This window comes from Elephas maximus, chromosome 20, assembly GCF_024166365.1.
Source record: "Elephas maximus indicus isolate mEleMax1 chromosome 20, mEleMax1 primary haplotype, whole genome shotgun sequence".
Taxonomy (NCBI): Eukaryota; Metazoa; Chordata; class Mammalia; order Proboscidea; family Elephantidae; genus Elephas; species Elephas maximus.
In genome coordinates, this window is record NC_064838.1 from 28,905,066 (window position 1) to 28,926,461 (window position 21,396).

At 41.7% G+C, this 21,396-nt stretch overlaps 1 protein-coding gene across 1 annotated transcript in view; it reads left to right on the forward strand.

Annotated features, from left to right (window-relative positions):
• The window catches only part of ITPR1 (inositol 1,4,5-trisphosphate receptor type 1), a 382,998-nt gene that overhangs the window by 144,601 nt on the left and 217,001 nt on the right, over positions 1–21,396 (forward strand). Inside the window, exons 6-11 of the mRNA XM_049862511.1 lie at positions 9,171–9,257; positions 11,937–12,095; positions 15,047–15,145; positions 16,266–16,349; positions 16,457–16,603; positions 20,943–21,038. Coding sequence (XP_049718468.1) covers positions 9,171–9,257; positions 11,937–12,095; positions 15,047–15,145; positions 16,266–16,349; positions 16,457–16,603; positions 20,943–21,038 — 672 coding nt within the window. The remainder of the gene's footprint in view (positions 1–9,170; positions 9,258–11,936; positions 12,096–15,046; positions 15,146–16,265; positions 16,350–16,456; positions 16,604–20,942; positions 21,039–21,396) is intronic.

A 21,396-nucleotide genomic window follows, 5' to 3' on the forward strand; every position in this document is an offset into this window, starting at 1 on the left:
TTTAGCAGCTAAGCACTTAACTGTTGAGCTACCAGGGCTCCTGCTGTTTTTACTAGCATGGGGCACAGTCATAACCTGCTGCATTTGTTATGGTAAGGATCAGGTGAAGGCAGTCTTTCATTTAGTATATATTGTATTGGAACGGGGTGAGATGTTCCAGGTACTAGGGGAAAAGACCAGGTTCCTAAGCCAGGTGAGTTTATAGTCGTGAGATGTTCCAGGTACTAGGGGAAAAGTCCAGGTTCCTAAGCCAGGTGAGTTTATAGTCGTCGAGTTTCAGGACCCACAGGAGACACCCCCATTGCACTTAAAGTGAAACTCAGGCTTTTTGCTGTCATCTACAAAAGTGCGTGTATAAATCTGCTTTCCTCACTGATCACCTCTGATGCTTCTGGACTACACTTGCTACACCAGCCACACCGGCTTTATTTCATTTGATTTTACTTTTTGGATATCCCAAATCCTTACCAGTCTCCCGACCTTTGTAATTTCAGTTTGTTTGGTTTGGAAGGTTCTTCTCCTGGCTCTTCCTAAGCTAAGACCTTTTTATCTTTCAAGTCTCAGCTTAAGTGTCATCGCAGCAAAGCCTTCCCCACCACCTTGTCTAAGTCACGTCCTGCACCATGGTGGGCACCATAGCACCCTGTTTATGTCTCTGTCAGCATTGATCATAGTTTGCAATTGCATTTGGTAGTTTCCTTAGTTACCATCTGTCACCCCATTTGAATGACAGCTCTACAGAGTCAGGGGCTGTGTCTGTCTTGTTCACCATTGTATCTGCAGTGCCTGTAACAGTGTCTAGCATACAGTAGATGCTCAAGAAGTATTTGTTGAATGGGTGAATGAATGAGCACTGTGCTAGGTGCTGGAGAGAAAACTGTGGTAGAGTCCTAACCACCTGGGAACTTAATATCCAATAAAGAATAAAGAGATAGTGACCATTCAGTGTGACTAGTACTACCTACCACAGGGGAACCACCTGAGGCTGTGGGAGCACATAGAAGGGCCACTGAAATCCGCCTTTGCTGGGTTAGTCTGGGAGATACAGTGGTTAAGAAGGGCTTCCTAGAAAAGAGAATGTGACAAACCTCAGTCTCAGGCACTTATAGAAGTTAGAAGGCAGAAGAAGAAACAACTGAAAAGCCTAGAGACTTCAGATGGCTTTGAAGACTTCCGGAATTGCAACAGCATTATTTTAACAGTTTTAGGGCAGAAATTCTCAACCCTGACAGACCCATTGCTCCCCCCGATAGCATATATTATGTGACTTTACAAACATGAAAGGAAATTCATAAATAACATAGCCTCCCTGGATTCCAAATTAAAAAAAAAAATTATGAAAGAGAATAAAAGGGAAAAAAAAATGTGTTCTTCAGTAAGTTCATGCTCAGGCACAAACACTCTAGAAGACCCCAACCAAACCCATTGCCGTCCAGTCGATTCCGACTTATACCAACCCTGTAGAACAGAGTAGAACTGCCCCATAGGGTTTTCAAGGAGCGGCTGGTGAATTCAAATTGCCGACCTTTTGGTTAGCAGCCAGATACTTAAGCACTGCGCCACCAGGCTCTGTCTAGAAGACGTAAGGCAGTGCACCCTTGGGAAGGAGACTGCTGTAGACTGTGGCTGGTGCAGGTGTGAGTACTGGCGGCGCAAAAAGCAGATTAGGTTATCCGTGATGTGATTTTCCAAAATGGTCAGCAGCTCTTGATAATGTTATGAAGAATGCAAAGAACACCCTCCCCTTTATTAAATGCTGGTGGTGCAAAACAGTTAATATGCTTGCTGCTAATCAAATGGTTGGTGATTTCGAGTTCACCTAGAGGCAACTTGGAAAAAAGGCCTGGCGATCTACTTCCAAAAAAATCAGTCATTGAAAACCCTGTGGAGCACGGTTCTACTCTGATACACATAGGGTCACCATGAGTCAGGGTTGATTCAATACCAGCTAGAGTGTATTTTTGGAAAATATATTAACAATAGCATTGATAAGACCATGCAAAATTATGCTTTGTGTTGGTATATAAAACGAAGTTAGGTGCAGGCTCAGATAATGACAGGCAGCTTTTTAACCTATGTGAATGTGTCTAGCCAGATATAAAATTATATGGGATGAGTGATGATCCAGAGTACAGGGATGTACCATGCGTTTCAAGATATCTAGCTGGTTCCTGTCCACTGAACATTGGTAGCGCACCTTCCTTCCCTAGTCATTGTGATAATTGAGAATAACCCTGAAGTCTGTGCTAGGAACATGGGAGTTTAATGGAATGGGTGGGAAAGGTTGTTCAGTCCTGCAAATCTCCCAGGAGAGCTCTTTAGGGCCTATGTCTATGGCTTCATCTTTGTAGGTCTGCATGTCTTTAGTAGTTCTGGCTTTGCTTTTCTGGTATAAAAACCATTTGGTTCATTGAGATCTTATTAGCAGATGTCAAACTCTTTCTTGTCCTGCATTTTTTACAGCAGGGGTTGTAAATTCAGAATCCTGTTGGCCAAGCAGGAAGCCAGCAGAAATAAAGGGGGTTTGGTGGGTAGTGTTGCTAAGTAGAGTGTGCATGTGTGCGAGTCTGCAGGGGGCAGCTTTACCTCCCTGCCATTACTGTGTGGGAAGGTGGGCCTAGGGCTGCCACCAGGCCTTCTGAATCTTTTTCAGAGAAGATGAAAATCCATGCTTTTGTGTGCAATGTAGCTCTCTCTCTTTTTTTCCGTGTTAGTAACCAATCCAATTTTAAGGCTCAATACATACACTCAACACCAATGTCTCAGGTGGAATATGGCACTGAAGCCACCAGCTTGCAATCTTTGACCTATATGTTACATTTTATCAGTAATTCCTTTCAAAGCTCCTTCCCATGAACGAGCTGTGAAAAAACAGCACACTTAAAAAAAATTCAATCCCAAAAGTGATCAAGAACTTTGAAATCCTTATTTTTGTTTAAAAAACAAAAAAAACAGTGAATTATCTCTTTTTCTCTTTCATGTTCTTTGTGCTTTTAAAAACATTTTAAAGGAAACCACTTCTTTCCTTTGATTTAAGATTACTGGTGTGGCTTTTGGAAACCCTGGTGGCGCAATGGTTAAGAGCTACGGCTGCTAACCAAAGGGCCAGCAGTTCGAATCCCCCAGGCACTCTTTGGAAACCCTATGAGGCAGTTCTGCTCTGTCCTATAGGGTTGCTATGAGTCAGAATTGACTTGATGGCAGCCGGCTCAGTTTGCTTTGGTTTGGCTTTCAGGTCTTGGGGGCTGACTTTGTGCTTGATTAGTTCCTACTTGCATGCGTAGTGGGAACTTTTCCCCTTAGCATCTGAAAGTCATCAACACGGCTCTGTAGTCTCCATACAGCCGTTAAAATGTTGTATTTTGGGCTGCTGCTTGCCTTTGGGGGCCGATGGCCAGTCCCCAGTGGGTGTTCATTTTTATTTTTGTCGACTACTGTGCAACACCCTGATCAAAGGTCAGATTATTTTAAATTAATGCCATTTAAGGAGTTGGTTGTCTAGACCACTTGACTTCCTTTGACTAGAGTAAGCAATGTAAACAGCACTTTGAAGGAGAATGACATCTAGTGGCTGGTTACGGTGTGTGTTTATGCATGGTAATTCCTTCTGCGGGAATAACTGGACTTGAACTCTTCTGGTCATGATTTCCTAAAAGGCTCTTGGCAAAATGAGCTTCCCCGGCCTCCACAAATCACAAATTTGTTCTAAAGGCTTTGATTACCGTTTCCAGGCCGCAGTTTACCTGTTACCTTGAAGCAGACACTTACATCATTTTCCTTCTGAGAAAAGATGACTTAAATTAAGCCACAGCTTTGACAAGGTAAAAGGAACCAGAGGAGTGACAAGTCCTGGTTGTCCTTCAAAGCCGTCTTGTTTTCAGAAGGCTTAATTCAGTATCACATTACGTAATTCAGAGTTGGTTGACCTTAAATAAATCACCTTGCCCCACTGTTCCAGGGAGCTTTTTGTAGTAACTTAATAAAGGTTTCTGTATTTCTGAAATAAAGTAACAGGTGACCGTGATGGCATTGACCTTGATGTTGTTCAGGGAATATGGCCATATCGGTGGTGAATAATAATGGTGGAGACCATTTTATAGAATGCATTTTCTCCCTTAGAAATGGAAAAGCCAATTAGCCTATTGTGTAAGGGAAAAGAGGAAAAAAAAAAAAGACAAGCCAAACCCACTGCTGTCAAGTCGATTCTGCCTCATAGAGACCCTAATGAGACAGAGTAGAACTGCCCCATAGGGTTTGCAAGGTTGTAAACCTCTCTGGAAGCAGACTACCATACCTTTATCCTGTGGAGCGCCTGGTGGGTTAGAACTACTGACCTTCTGATTGGCAGCCAAGTGCTTTCACCCACTGTGTGACCAGGGCAGGATTTTAAATTAAAAAAGGTAAGAGACTTAAGATGGCTTTTGAAAATCCAGGCCACTTGCCACAAGAACATGATGGTCAATTTGTAGATGCAGTCCTTAGCATATTCCTTTTTTCCTTTGTTTTCTGAAAAGTTAAACACATAATATGTGAGTATTATAGGAAAAAAAAATCCAAAATGTAGGTGAGTAGGAAAAGGAAAAAAAGAATTAATATGATCTCTAAACATTGCTCCTCAAAGATAACCTTGATTTGTTTTTTGGTGTGTGCCCCACCCCAACCCCAAGTCTATCACCCTATCCCCAAGTCTCTAAATGTTAAAGCATAATGGAAGCATGCTATCTTACTTCCATTTCTTTAACCTGCTTTTACATATTGTGTTGTGAATAATAGAAATCTTTATTCCCGATTTTAGTGACTACTCCATTGTAGGGCAGTACTGAAATTTTACATAACCGGTCCTTATCTGAGAGTCCTGGCGGTGCAGTGGTTAAGAGTTTGGCTGCTAACCAAAATGTTGGCAGTTTGAATCCACCAGTTGCTCCTTGGAAACCCTATGGGGCAGTTCTACTCTGTCCTAAAAGGTTGTTATGAGTTGGAATCAACTCCCCTGCAGTGGGTTTGGTGTTTTGGTTTAATCCTTATTTTGGGGGTAATATTCAAGATCATGATGGAGCCATAGTGACACAGTGTTTAAAAGCTTGGCTGCTAACCAAAAGGTCGACAGTTCAAATCCACTGGCCACTTCTTGGAAACCTTATGGGGCAGTTCTGTCCTGTTCTGTAGTGTCACCATGAGTCGAAATTGACTTGATGGCAATAAGTATTCAGGATCATGACAATTTTTGGCTTTTTGAAAAAAAAAAGTTGTTAAGGCCTTGTATGTACACCAGATTATCTGCTTAGGAGAAACTCCTAGAAGTGGAATTGCTAAGTCAAAACGATGCCCATTTTAAAACAATTTGGTAGTTAATGCCAGATTATCCTCCGGAACAGTTGTACCAGTCCACTGTCTAGTAGTATGAACTGGTCCTTGGCCTAAACTTGAGACATTTTACAAATGAAATCTCATTCTTTTCAGGATGGAAGCAACCTTGATATATCTTCAGTAACGATGGTATAGTTCTTACCTTAAAACCAGTTGCTGGCGTTTCCAACTCAGGGTGTCAGAGTAGAACTGTACTCTGTAGGGTTTTCAGTAGCTGATTTTCCAGAATTAGATTCCCAGGCCTTCCTTCTAAGTTGCCTCTGGGTAGACTCGAACCCCCAACCTTTTGGTTCGAATTCAAGACTTTAACTGTTTGCACCACTCAGGGACTCCAGTTCTTATTATCTTTTTATCTACTTGTTACCTCACCTGCTCAGCCTAAAAGTCATGATGGTTGTTTTTGTCTAAAAACTGAACTTGATTTTGTGGGGAGAGTTATCTAAGGACTGATGTGTGAACTAAAATGAACACATTTGGTAGTTACACATTTAATAACAGATGAAATGAATTGTGAAGCTTTTTCCCTTAAACAAGAGAACTTAACAAGAAAGGGAATTTATAGAAAAAGGAAAGTTAAGGAACAGCCCATAAGCTTAATGCCTTTAACGTTCATTGAATAGGGAAGTGTAGGCTCAGTCTTGATTAAACCTTTTAACAGAGTTTTGGATCGATATTGGATATTTTAAGGAATATTCTTAAATACGTGTCCCCCAGTTTTGCTTTATTTTCTGTTATAATTTTACCTCGTGTATGCTTTTAGCAAATGCCCTTGGTTCTTTATAACTGCTGCTGTTTAGTCTTAATTGGAATATATGGCTTCTTGATGACTAATTTGACATTTCATTTTAGATATACCAGTGACCACTAGGTTCCTGCTTTTATACCTAGTCTAAGAGTAGGTAGGAACCTAATGTTTTAGATCAATGTTCCTTAAACTGAGCCATTGGAAATTCTTGAGAGTAGGGGGAAGGTCCCTGAGAATTTTCCCCCTTAAATGAGGACCATGTGTCCTTCCTGGCTAATGCACCCGCACGCACAGCCACTACCCGTCTGTCAGTAGAGGCTTGTGTGTTGCTATGATGTTGAACAAGTTTCAGAGGAGCTTGCAGACTAAGACAGCCTAGGAAGAAAGGCTTGGAGATCTGCTTCTGAAAATCAGCCAGCGAAAACCCTATGGATTACAAGAGCTCAGTTCACAACTTGTCGTGAATATGGTGTGGGACCAGACAGCATTTTGTTCTGTTGTGCATGGGGTCACCCTGAGTTGGGCTGGCTCAACAACAGCTAACAACAATGTATTACTTAAGTCCAAGAAACACTACTTTAGATTTCTTATGCTTAGAGCAGAGAAAAACAGTATTTGCATATTGGAAAATGTCATGTTTTACTGAATCTGTTGATTTTTTTCCCTTTGACATTTTTCCCCTCTTGAATTTCCAGCCACATTAACTGAAAGCTGCTTAGCAGAAAAAACAAATGGCCCTCTACAAAGTGTAAACCTTCCTTCCAAGTAACAAATGGATTCAGTCCAGTAAACTACCTGCAGAAACTTGGGTGTTGTAGAGACTAAGAGGTGAAGCACGGGTATGGAAAAAGGGGGAGTGAGAGGTGGTAGGAAATTCAAGGAGAGTGTTTATTGTTTATAGAGCGGAGTCCCTAGGTAGTACAAACAGTTAATGGTACTCAGTTACTAACTGAAAGGTTGGAGTTACAAATCTACCCAGAAGTAACTTGAAGGAATGGCCTGGCAGTCTTCTTCCAAAAACTCAGCCGCTGAAAACTCTATGGGGCACAGTTCTACGCCGAGGCACATGAGGTTGCTGTCAGTCAGAATCAACTTAATGGCGGTTCATTTGGTTTTTGTGTTTTTTGGTTTATGGAGGGGCAAGAGAGAGTTAAGGGGGCCATTGGGGAGCCATGGATTGCCATGTTGTTTACACTGGTGTTATTTCTGGATGGGTCTTTATCTCAGTGGATTTTATCCTTTATTATAACTTAGAAAGAATAGCAGACTGGAAATTAATTTGAAAAGAGAGAGAAAGAGGGACATCTCTGAATGGGCCATTGTTTTAAAGAGCTGAGAAAGATGTGGTGAACTTGCAGTGATTGTACTAACTGAGGCAGGTCCTGCCCCTTCTGTAATGTGGTTTCTTTTTGGTTTAAGATTGCTTCATGCAGTTTTATTTTTCTCAGAAGATGTATCTTCCCTTACATGTGCTTTTAGGTAGAGGTGGAAATCTGAAGCATTTTGACTTTTGAAAGAAATTGAAAGATACTTGACCTGGCCAACTTAGTTCACCTTTTGAAATCCTCATCATTAGAACATTGTTTAGTTTTAGAACTTGTATGTAACAGTAATGTTGGAAAGTTTCCTGAACTGATTGACTGTGCCTGCATATGTCGTCTCTAATCGATAACAACCTGCAAGGTTTATGCTATCCCCATTTTGTGGAAGAGAATAGTGAGTGAAGCTTTGTGAGATTAAGTGACCTGGCCAAGATAATAAAGTGGGTGTGTGGTAGAGCCCAGACCAAGCCCACAAGGGCCCTTTACTGTAAAAATGCAGACGTATTACCTGGGAAAGAGGACCATTAACCCATTGGTTTGGGGTACATCTTGCCTCAAGGATAGGCCCACACTGCAAGGGGGGAAACTCCAGGAAAAGAACATTCGAAATCTTGCGAAGAATATGATTGGTCATTAAGGTTTTATCATCCACCAGATTAGATTCTGATCCTTGTTGTTGTACTTCTGTTTCACCCTGTCTAGGTTTGGATATAAGAGTTGGAAGAACAGATTGCTTGTTGCCCAGGATAAAACTAGTTTCCCTTTAGCGTTGTTGCAATATGATAACAGTACTTTCAGAGTTGTACAGGTAAAGGAGTGAAAAGTGACTGTTGAGGATGGTGGCCCTGGCAGACCATTCTAGAACCTTCTTTTCAGCTTCACTATGATCCCCATCATGATGAATTTTGAGTGGTATTGTCTACCAAAGTCATTTATAATTATAAGAATTTAGTTTCCCAATGTGGGTTTGAGGATTATCTCTGCCACTTAATAGATGTGTGATATTTAGGAAACATATTATTGAGGAAAATTTCAAATGCACACAGAAGCAGAGGAAATAGTATCACAAACCCCGTTCGTTCCTGTCGTCCAACTATGTGATGTCAACCAAAGTTTTTAATCTCTCTGAATTTATTTCTTCTTCTTTAAAATTAGGATAATGATACTCCCCTTAAAGAACTACTATGAAAAATAAATAAATTATAATTAACACCTAACACTAATAGCTAATACTTTATGAGTGCCTGAATGACCCACTGTCTATGCTACGTGATTCCTGGGAGGTGTAGGTTTATCCTCATTTTACAGAAGAGGAAACTGAGACTCACAGATGTTAAATAACACTCAAGGTCCTAAAACCACAAACCAGAATTTGGATCCAGGTTTTACTCCAAAGCCATAAAAAGGTCTTTGACAGATGGTAAAGGGCCATGCAAATCCCCACCCCGCCCCCCCATATGCTTTTGCTTTGGCTTACCCTACGCAAATTTCTATGAATTCCTTAAAGGGAAAAATACATCTTAAAAGAGCCGAAAAGGCCAGCAAAGCAAAGGCAGAGTGGGTTGGATTTCCAAACCCCTTACTCATCTCACTTCGCCTCAGGGTGTGTTAGGCTATTGGCTTATTTCTGTGGTTCTCGTAAGTATTTGCTAATGAGGGACGTTTGTTTTGCACTGCTGCAGAGAGATAGAACCCATTGTTTCCTCTGTGTGACCAGTCTTCCTTTCCACACACAGCATGCTGCAGACTTGGAAAAGAAGCAGAACGAGACAGAAAACAGGAAATTGCTGGGGACTGTCATTCAGTATGGCAACGTGATCCAGGTGGGTGATGGGGGCTCTTCACTCCTGGAGTTGAAACATTACAAGGAATGGAACTGAAAAAAACGCATACGTGAAACAGGGTTTGGATACCTTCAGAGTAGGACACCATGCAGACAGCTGATACACTGCACAGAGACCAGTTCTTCTTGTTACATGTGATAGAGTCTCAGGCTTTTTAGTTGGCTCTCTCAGTGCAGGAGTCACTTCTCCTCCCGGATACTGATCGTTTAGCCTCTGTCCATGTATTTTAAATGGGAAGCTTCCTACCTGAAAAGGAGCCTGTTCAGCTTGTGTTGTTTCAAAGTTCTTCCCAGTTGGTGAAAATTGGCTTCTGTGTAACTTTTCCCTGTTCACGAACTGTTCTCCAGACTTAATAAGGGCAATTTTGTACCTTCAGATAGAATATTTGATGATATTTCTCATGTCTTCTCACAGGTTGTGGGCTTCGCTTGCTTATCTCTTATGCCTTTAAATATACATGGGGATAAAGCAAAATCCAGGAAACTGCTTCCTCAGGCGTTGCTCAGATCATCCTGGATCTGTCCCAGTCTGGGAAGAAATAGGACTTGAGGAAGCCCAGTACCAAGTTTGGTCTCTCTCCATTTGCCCAGTCACCAGATCGTTTTGACCTGGATACAGATGATTTACAAAAAAACCCCACTACCGTCGAGTTGATTCTGAGTCTTAGCAACCCGATAGGACAGAGTAGAACTGCCCCATAGGGCTTCTAAGGAACGCCTGGTGGATTTGAACTGTCCACCTTTTGGTTAGCAGCTGTAGCTCTTAGCCACTAGGCCACCAGGGTTCCAAACAAAGGATATCCCGTTACCGTTGCCATTGAATCGATTCCAACTCATAGTGACCCTATAGGACAGAGTAGAACTGCCCCATAGAGTTTCCAAGGGGTGCCTGGTGGATTCAAACTGCCAACCTTTTGGTTAGCAGCCGTAGCTCTTAACTGCTAGGCCACCAGGGTTTCCAGACAAAGGATAGTAGTTATCAATTTATGAGCATCAGACTCATTTAGTTGTCTTGCTTCATTCTTTCCCTTTTTGAAAGATCTGGCTTACTGTGTAAACTTTACTAATTGTGAAGCAATTCCTTCCCATTTTTATTCATATTAGGTTATAGAGCAATGCTAGTCAGCAGCATGGGAAAACTGGAATTACCAAGTTGGTGAAAGCAACCTTTTGTGGTTAAATGGCTCATTTATGTTAAGCCTTTGTGAATAGTGAAAATAACTCCCAAAATCCTTTTGAAGTTAGGTCATGCCAGTCTCACACACCCTCCCCTTCAAGTTCTATCCAGTTGAGAATGGACACAGGGGCCAGGAGTATATCAGTGTCGGCTTTATTAATGGGCCAGGCCAGTGCCCTGAAACTCAGCGTATAAGACACCTTGATTTAGTTAAATTCGAGAATATGTCTTGAACTGAGAATGAAAGAGGGGCATAGGGGTTAAGAATATAACCTCTTAAGAGAATTCCAATTCAGGTTTTACAATTTAATGACTGTAAGATTTTGGGCAAGAAATTTTGCCATACCTCAGTTTACTTGCTGGCAAAATGGGAATAATGGTATCTGCTTTCTAGGATGGTTGAGAGGTGCCTATCACAGAGTAAGCTCTGAGTACATGTTAACTAATGTAAATCATTATTACTTCCACGGACCTGGATCTTGGGATCCACCTGTAGGTAATGCTGGTTTACAAACCAAGTCTGGTCCAATACCTGGACAGATGCATAGTGGATTGGGTCCAGTACCTGGACAGATGCATAGCAGATCAGGCCCAGTCCCCAGTTGAACACTGGGGGCTTAGAAGGACATTGCCTTCTCTTTGTCTGTCATGGCCAGGGGATGTCAGGGGCTCACAAATCAAAGTATACTCCTCCACCTCCAACAATCCAATCAGAAGACTATGGACCACCTAAGATTGTTCTAGCATATCTGTTAACAATAAAAAGAGGGATATTGGCCTTTGGCACTAGAGACCTATGCTGCCTTTACTGTTTCTCCAGGGATTGGGCAGTTTTTCATATTTTCTTCCATCTTCTCTTGTAACCTATTGAGTCGGGAAGACTTGGCCAACTCTCCCTGGTCTAGACCTGCTATCAGACAAGTTGTTCCTCATCTAGATCTCCAGTCTTCCCATCCCCTTTGTACATGACCATTACCCAAGAATCAAGAATGAAGTGCTTGGAAATTCAAGGTGAAGATCTATGGCAGCCATGTTCTTCCCAATGAAATGGCAGTCCTATAATGGGACCACCTTGTAAATCAAACTGTTTCATGTCCTTAAAAGTGCCCTTCCTTCAATCTGTCTGTGTGTCAAGGATCACTTGGACTGCAGTTCCTTAGCCCTTTACACAGAGTTAGGTACCGTCCTCCCCAGCAGATGACCATGACCTGTTTTAAGCTGTTCCAACATCAGCCTTTTCCAAGGCTATGTTGGGGAAAAAAGAAAATATTTTCTTTTCTACTCTGCCTTCTCTTTCCCCTGCCTGTGCTCTTCTTTCTTTCCTAATTATTCCCAGCCTTAGGCACTTTCTGAGTCTCTAACTTCATAAACAGCCCAGGGATCGGAGGAATGTTTGATGCATATTTTATGGGACTGAGAGAACATTGGTAGAGAATTCAGAAACTCACCAACACACACCGTATATTCTTTGTGGGTTTTTAGCTCCTGCATTTGAAAAGCAATAAATATCTAACTGTGAACAAGAGGCTTCCGGCACTGCTGGAGAAGAACGCCATGAGAGTGACGTTGGACGAGGCTGGAAATGAAGGGTCCTGGTTTTATATTCAGCCGTTCTACAAGCTGCGATCCATTGGAGACAGTGTAAGTGCAAACTTCAGGCCATGCCTCCAACCATCACTGTATATCAGAGTCAACTAGGAGAGTTTTCAAGTTGGAATCAGAGGCTTGTCCTGTATGAAGAGAAGGGAATCACTATGGAAACTAGTGTTTGGGGAAACAAGGAAAATTGGAGAGAAGTGTGACCTAAATACAGAAGCTGTGTTGTTCCTGGACTTCTGAACAAAAACCTATGAACAACCCATTACCTCAGTTACTTTACCACAAAAACATCTATCATGTATTAATGTTCCAGGGGACATCCCTGTCAGTCTCGATCCATTAATGGAATAGAAATGCCTTTCTGTTTTGGAAATAACCCATGAACCCATAGTTAGTAAAGGAAATAGAAGAGAAGAGTGGATCTTAGAATTATCCTCACTGGTTTTTTTGTTGATGAGCTTGTAGGTAGGTTCTCCAGCCTATTCCAGTTGCTGCAGCTGGTCCCTCACCCGAGGAGTCAAAGCCACGGAATTCCCTTTGAGTCTGACTTAGAACAATTCTGATGTTTGTTAGCTCAATTAGTAAGCCATTACGTGGGCATATACTTGACAGTGAATATATTGAAATGCTATAAGCTACATTTCTCACCTTGTTAAGATTCTGAAATAGTTTCTTTTTACTAAAAAGATACGTGCCTTTAAGAGGATGAAATCTTCTCAAAATATTCAACTAGACTTAATTTAGACTGGCTTTTGCCATTTTTCAGTATTGTCACTTAAGTTTATAAGCATTAGGCAATCTGGATATGTGTTAGTTTGGGTGTTTGTGTATGTGTGTGTGTGTGTGTGTTATCTAGTATACCAGAAGCATCTAGTACTGGACCATTACCTCACAGTTGGTGTACCATAAATTGTTGTTGTTGTTAGGTGCCGTCGAGTAGGCTTCGACTCATAGTGACCCTCCGCACAACAGAACGAAACACTGCCCGTTCCTGCGCCATCCTTACAATTGTTGTTATGCTTGACCCTGTTGTTGCAGCCACTGTGTCAATCCACCCCCTTGAGAGTCTTCCTCTTTTCCACTGACCCCGTACTTTGCCAAGCATAATGTCCTTCTCCAGGGACTGATCCCTCCTGACAACATGTCCAAAGTATGTAAGACGCAGTCTTGCCATCCTTGCTTCTAAGGAGCATTCTGGTTGTACTTCTTCCAAGACAGAGTTGTTCGTTCTTCTGGCAGTCCATGGTATATTCAATATTCTTCACCAACACCACAATTCAAAGGCATCAATTCTTCTTCGATCTTCCTTTTTCATTGTCCAGCTTTCACATGCATATGATGTGATTGAAAATACCACGGCTTGTTTTTTTTGGGGGGGGGGGTCAGGCTTACCTTAGTCTTCACGGTGACGTCTTTGCTCTTCAATACTTTGAAGAGGCCTGTTGCAGCAGATTTGCCCAATGCAATGTGTCTTTTATTTCTTGACTGCTGCTTCCATGGCTGTTGATTGTGGATCCAAGTAAAATGAAATCCTTGACAACTTCAGTCTTTTCTCTGTTTATCATGATGTTGCTCATTGGTCCAGTTGTGAGGATTTTTGTTTTCTTTATGTTGAGGTGCAATCCACACTGAAGGCTGTGGTCTTTGATCTTCATTAGTAAGTGCTTCAGGTCCTCTTCAATTTCAGCAAGCAAGGTTGTGCCATCTGTATAACGCAGGTTGTTAATGCGTCTTCCTCCAATCCTGATACCCTGTTCTTCTTCATATAGCCCATAAACATTGATCCTTAAAAGGAAAAGTCCAGTAAAAGTCCAATCAAGCTTAGGTTTATTTGTTGAGGTCTTTAAGTTATATTCATATGGAGTTTGAGAAAATTTAGCTGTATAAAACCCAAAACCAAACCCATTGCAGTCGGGTCAATTCCAACTCACAGTGACCCTGTAAGACAGAGTAGAACTGCCCCATAGAATTTCCAAGGAGAGCCTGGTGGATTTGAACTGCTGACCTTTTGGTTAACAGCTGTAGCACCTAACCACTACGCCACCATATGCTCCCCCAAATGTTGGCACTGAAAATAGGTGGGTTTTATATGTTAGGAAGCCATCTTTCCCACTCCCTTTCCTTTCACACCATTAAAAAAAAAAAAAAAAACACATGATACTTGTTCTGACTTTTCTCTTCAGCAAGTCCTTTGCTTTCCTATCTTTAAACTAACCTGCTTAGCTATGACTTATAGGATCTGCCTGTAGTTAAGAAGATAAAATGGACTTGATCCTTGATCCTTTTAGAATAGCATTTTTTAAACTTCAGGTCTTGACCTATAAGTGGGCCTTGAAATCAATTTAGTGGCTTGTAACTATCATTTTTTAAAAAATGAAATAGAATAGGAAGTATCAGGCTGTATTATACATAGTGAGGATAAGTTTTTTTGTTGTTGTTGTAACTTTTGTTTCGGTTATATGTATCCATATAGTATGTGTGTATATGTGTGTGTGTGTGTGTGTGTGTGTGTGTACTGAGTCATAATGGAAAATGTATTTGTTTATGTGAGTTGTAGTCAAAAAGTATGAAAATTGTTTCTTTAGAAATATAAAATTAATGGATTTATTCTTCCAAAGATAAAGATTTACCTCAGGCAATATCCTGCTTCTACTTTTTTTACTCTTAAAATTAGGTTAAAGCTTATTGATACAAGTGCCTTCACTGAATTTAATGAAGATAAGATCTTTTTCTTACTGCTCTAGACTCATGTTGAAAACATCTGTGTATAATCAATGATAACTCTGGAACCAAAATTCACCCTTGGCCTTGTAAGCATCATCCATCTCCTACCCCCGCATGTAGACAGGCCTTTAAAGATGTGCATTCTTTTATTTGCCAGGGCGTGGGCCTTCTTCAGTTCAAGGTCTTGTGGCTTCTCCCCCAGGCTGTTCTGTCATCAGTTTGTAGTCCTTCTGGTCTGTTTTATGAAAAGCTGTATTGCTCCTTTCTAGGTGGTGATAGGTGACAAGGTTGTTCTGAACCCCGTCAATGCTGGCCAGCCTCTACATGCCAGCAGCCATCAGCTGGTGGATAACCCGGGGTGCAATGAGGTAAGAAAACTCAAGTCATGGAAGTGGGTGGGGTTTGCTGTAGGAGAGGCGTGCCTGAGGCCAGCATTTACTTGAAGCAGTGTGCCCATTCTGCAGGTGAGGAAACTGAGGCCCAGAGTCAGGGCTTCCATGTTAGGTTATGCAAGACTATGCAATGAGTGGTGGTTGAGGGCTGATATTCACCCCAGTTCTTAGTTTGCTAAGTCCTGTGTCTGCTGGGGGAGTATTTTCTAACTTGTTTAGTCAGAGAGGGCCCCTTTTACCACATTTTTCTGGCCAGAGGGACACTTTATTCTTGTTTGTCTGCCTGGACAGGGTGGCTTTTTCTAATTCCTAACAAAATGTGCTATCAGCAGCTCTGCCAGAGTGATGTCTTGCTTGTGGAAGTACATCTACTTAGCCTCTAAATTGGTACTTACAGGACACAACGACATTAACTTGTTTGTGACATAAATCTTTGACTCATGGTTAAGAACATAAGCTCTGGAGTTAGACAGATGTGGGTTCAAATCCCAACTCTGCCGTTTCCTTGCCCTGTGACTGTAGTTACTCATTCTCTGTGGGCCTCAGTTTCCCTGTCTCTAAAATGGGGGTGATGGTCATACCTGTTTTTTAGGATGTTGCTGAGGGTTAAATGAGATTGTGAATGTTAGCGCTTAGCCCAGTTTCTGGCATATACTTAGTGCACAAACAGTGACTGCTGCTGTTAGTGATTATTACTAACATTTTGGAATATATACGCTGGACTCATTCTTTGCTTTTGTGATTCATCCCATTTTATAAGCACTTGTTTTCATTAGGCCTTTACTTTCTGGCTACAGAACAAGAAACTTTGAGGGAAAGGAAAATATCACTTCCAGAAGGGCAGGAAGCTTGGTTCCTTTAATCATAGTTGGAGCATACAAGTGGTTGGTACAAATGAACCATTTATTACCAAATGCTTTTAACAGGCCTATTAAATTTGCAGGTCCTATGACCTTATTGGTGGCAGCCTTTAGGGTTTTTTGGCTGAAGCATGACCTTGCTTCCTGGCCTGTAATGAGGACTTTTTGGGCTGGATGACACAGTTGTTGTGAATGTGGTCATCTACATAAGCAAATAACTCTAATGTGTTTTCCAGGTCAATTCCGTCAACTGCAATACAAGCTGGAAAATAGTCCTTTTCATGAAATGGAGTGATAACAAAGATGACATATTAAAGGGGGTAAGTTTAGTACTTTATGGGCTGGCAGTACTTGGCTCTTCTTGAGGCTCAGGTTAGCTGTCTTTATAAATTTATTTTTCTGACTTCCTCCTTATGCTGACTTTTAGGGTGACGTGGTGAGGTTGTTCCATGCTGAGCAGGAGAAGTTTCTCACCTGTGATGAGCACAGGAAGAAGCAGCATGTTTTCCTGAGGACCACTGGCCGGCAGTCAGCCACATCTGCCACTAGTTCTAAAGCCCTGTGGGAGGTGGAGGTAAGGAAGAGGGAAGGAGAGACGGGAAGGAAAGACTCGTGAGTTTATAGGAAAAAATCACATCCAGGCACCACCTTGCTCCAAGAATGTGTTGAGATGACTTAGAGAAATAAGTACCAGCCAGTTGATGTTGAGTTGATTCTAACTCATGGCAACCCCATGTGTGTCAGAGTAGAACTATGCTCCACAGGGTTTTCAGCGGCTGATTTTTCTGAAGTGGCTGGCCAGACCTTTCTTTCGAGGCACATCTGGGTAGACTTGAGCTTCCAACCTTTCAGTTAGCAGCTGAGAGCATTAACTGTTTGCATCACCCAGGGGTTCCAGAGAAATGAGTACATCACAGTGTATCAGAAGGATACTGAATGATTCTTGTGGTGGAAAATGACATCTACTTTGGAAGGAAATTCAAAGCTGAAATTGGAAAATACTTCTTCTGTAGTGTCTAACCACTCTTCCTTCCGTTTTTTGCCCCTTACTCATTTATCTATCACAACGTTATTTACTGAGTTATGATACAACATGAAAATGGGTGAATCACACATTTTCAGCCTTTAAGGGTCGAATGGTCTAGTAGTATTGGTGAGGGTTGAGAAGGAAAGATAAGTACCCAGATGACTGGCATATATAGCAAGGTGATGAAGGTGATAAGAGGCACCTTCCATGTGCTCTGGAGGTTTAGGAGAGGGAAGGAGAACTTCTGGTTGGGCCAGGGATTAAGGAAGACTTCCTGAAGGAGGCAGCATCTGAGCTGATACTTGCAGGATGATCTCTATTTCAGAAGGAAGAAATGGATGGAGTAGGTCACTTCATGTAAGATCATGGCTTGTAGGATCATGGGATTGGAAAGGTGAGGTAGACTTGGGATAAAACTCAGTAGCCCAGTTTGATGGGGAATATAACGAGAGACATGAGAAATCAAATAGAACTCTGAAGGGCCATATATCCAGGGGCTCGTCTTCCAGCAGAGCCCCGGTGGCACAGTGGTTAGGAGCTTAGCTTGCTAACCAAAAGGTCGGCAATTCGGATCTACCAGCTGCTCCTTGGAAACCTATAGGGTCGCTATGAGTCGGAATCAACTCAATGCTGAGACCTGTCTACCATGGGTGACCCTGCTGGTATTTGAAATATCTGTGGCCCAGCTTCCAGCATCACAGCCACACACAAGCCACCACATTGTGGCAAACTGACAGTGGGTGGTGGCTTTTACATTTACCCACACAGTTACCATTTTCAGTTCTTCATTTCTTTGTGTAGATCCATGTTTGCATCTGGTATCATTTTCTTTCAGCCAAAAGAACTTCCCTGTCATTTCTTGTACTATAGGTCCGCCAGTGACAAATTCTTTCAGCTCTTTTTTACCTTCATTTTTTAACCTTTTTTTTTTTTTCCCTCTTTTTAAGAATAACTTTACTGAGATAGAAGTCACATTGTTGTTGTTGTTAGGTGCCGTTGAGTCAGTTCTGACTCATAGCGACCCTATGCACAACAGAATGAAACGCTGCCCGGTCCTGAGCCATCCTTACAATCGTCGTTATGCTTGAGCTCATTGTTGCAGCCACTGTGTCAGTTCACCTCGTTGAGGGCCTTCCTCTTTTCCGCTGACCCTGTACTCTGCCAAGCATGATGTTCTTCTCCAGGGACTGATCCCACCTGACACATACCATACCATTTAGCCAGTTAAAGTGTGTAATTCATTGGTTTTTAGTTTATTTGTAGAGTTGTGCAATCATCAACCCAGCCGACTTTAGAATATTTCATCAGCACAGAAAGAAAGCCCATACCCGTTAGCATTCACTTCCTGTTTTCTGCCAAACCTTGCCCCACACCCCCATCCTTAGGCAACCACTAATCTACTTTCTATCTATGAATTTGCCTATTCTGGACATTTACTATAAACGAAATCAGTATGTGGTGACTAGCTTCCTTCATTTAGCATAATGTTTTCAAGGTTCATCCATATAGTCGCATGTATCAGTACTTAATTTTTTTTTATGGCTTAATGATATTCCAGTATATAGAGATATCATTTTTTATTTATCCATTTATCAGTTGATGGATATTTGGGTTATTTCTACTTCTTGGATATTGTGTATAATGCTGCTATGAACATTTGTGTCCCATTTCTGAGAGTGGGATTGCTGGGTAATATGGTAACTTTATGTTTAACCTTTTGAGGAACTGCCATATTATTTTCCAAACCATCGTTATATATGTTTGAAGGTTCTGATTTTTCCACATGGCTTTCATTTTTTAAGGATATTTTTCTTGGATATAGAATTCTAAGTAGGGAGTTTTTCCTTCCATACTTTAAAGATGTTGACCCGTTTTCTTTTGGCTTGCTTTGTTTCTGATGTGAATTCAGTGATTTTTCTAGCTTTGTTCGCTGTATATAATATCTTCTCCCACCCCCTGGCTACTTTTAAGATTATTTTTGGTTTTTATTAATCTGATTATGATAAGTGTTAATGTGTGTGTGTTTATGCGTGCATTTGACACATGCGTGCACACACACACACACACACACACACACACACACACACCTACCCTACTTGTTCATTAAGTTTCTTGAATCTGTGGGTATGTTATCAAAACGGGAAAGTTTTGGTCATTATTTCTCAAATATTTTTTCTGTTTCTTCCTTCCCCCAACCCACACAGACATGCTATATCATTTGATATTGTGTGACAGATCATAGAGGCTAGTTATAGGTCACATTTTCATGATTCTTTATACTGAACATTGTGATGTTATTTTGTTGAGTGTCTGGATTCTGTTACCTTCCTTTGAAGAATAGTGCCCTTGGTTTTGTCAGGCAGTGAAGTTACTTGTGAATGTATTTGATTTTTTGGAGGCTTATTTTCAAGCTTTAGTAGGTCAGATGTAACATAGCCCTTGTATTAAGGCGATTTAGCCCTACTATAAGGTGTGACCCTTTTGACATCTCTACTGAATGCACCAGGTGTTCAGCAGATCTCTCCACTTTGGCTTGTCAGAATCAGAATGCCTCCCAGCTTCCCTGTAGTGTTCTTTATCTGGCCTGTGGAGTCTTACCTTACATGCGTGCAGCTTGATGTTCAGCCAAAGACACAAGGAAGCCCCTGTGAAGATTTCTGGAACTCTTTTTTGTATAACTCCATACATAATCTTCAATATTCTGTCCCACAAATTCTAGCCACCTTTGTCTCCATAAACTCTGAATTATCTCCTCAATTCAGTAGACTGGTGTCCTCTGCTTGGATCCTCCCTTCCTTGCTCCTGTCCAGAGAGGGTCTCTAAGTAGAAAGGCAGAGCAATCACAGGGCTTCCCCACCCCCTTCTCTAGAGATTGCAGTTGTGCCCTGTCTATTGTCTGCAGTTGTGCCCTGTCTGTTGTCCAGTGTCTGAACACAGCTGTTCTGTATATCTTAACCAATTTTTTAATTGTCTATGGCAGTTTCATTTATTTTGTGCAATTTCTAATTGTTTATAGCACTGATTTCCAGTGCCAGTTGTCATCATGGCCAGGAGCTAAAGTTACATTTATTTTATGGTAAATTGGCCCAGACTCTGCAAGTTTCAAGTGTCAGCACTTAGGCCTGTGTATCTGTTCCAGCACATGAGTTCAAGTATTGATTGTTTATCCTTGTTTCCATGAAATTCCTTTTTTTTTTTTTTTGGTGGTCCTTTTTGTGGATAAAGTTCAGAGTCTTTCAGACTCTTAACTTCTACTTCGTTATGATTAAGGCAAATGATCTGAAAACTGTTTACATTTTTTGTCCAATCATTTCAGGTTAACTTGTTGCAAGCCGCTGTTGAGTTGGTGTCTGACTCATGGCAGCCCCATGCACAACAGAAGGAAACTGCCTGGTTCTGTGCCATCCTCATGATCAGTTGTGGATTGGATGGACCATTGTGATCCATAGGGTTTTCACTGACAGATTTTCAGTAGGTAGCCAGGCCTTTCTTTCTAGTCTTAGTCTGAAAGCTCCACCAAAACTTGTTTAGCATCATAGCAACACATAAGCCTCCACTGACAAGATGGCTGTTATGAGGTACATTGGACAGGAGTGGAACCCAAGGTCTTCCTCATGGAAAACAAGAATTCTCCCACTGAACTATCATTGCCTCACTAGAAGACTTTATTACTTGGTTGGAGAAACATTATTGAACACTTCCGTATGTTTGAATTCCGACATTGCATATGATACTTAAAAAGGGCTTGTTGGAAGGCATTGATTTTTTTTTCAGCTAGTGAATATCACTCTTGAATTACGACTTCTACGCAACATCTCAGACTCAATGTCCTTCTCGTGTGTGTTGACATTTCTCTGACTCCTGTTGATCACCCTTCCTCTTGCAGGTTGTTCAGCATGACCCTTGTCGAGGTGGAGCTGGGTATTGGAATAGCCTCTTCCGTTTCAAGCATCTGGCTACAGGCCATTACTTAGCAGCAGAGGTAAGTAGCAGCCCCTGTTTATTCTCTGCCAAGACTGGTGCACTCACTTCCCTTTCCTCACTTACCTGCAGCAGTTAGAGAGCTAGAAACTTGGGGCAACACTCATCACATTGTTTTTCCCCCTCCTGCTTTTCAGTTTTCTTCTGCCTCAATTCCCTGCTTATAGAGCAAAAAGGAGTCCCTGGGTGGCCTGAGTGGTTAACACACCTGGCTGCTAACTGAAAAGTTGGAAGTTCAAGTCCACCCAGAGGCACCTCGGAAGCAAGGCCTGGTGATCTACTTGAGAAAAATCAGCCATTGAAAACCCTGTGGAGCACAGTTCTACTCTGACTCACGTGGAGTCACCTTCAGTCAGAAT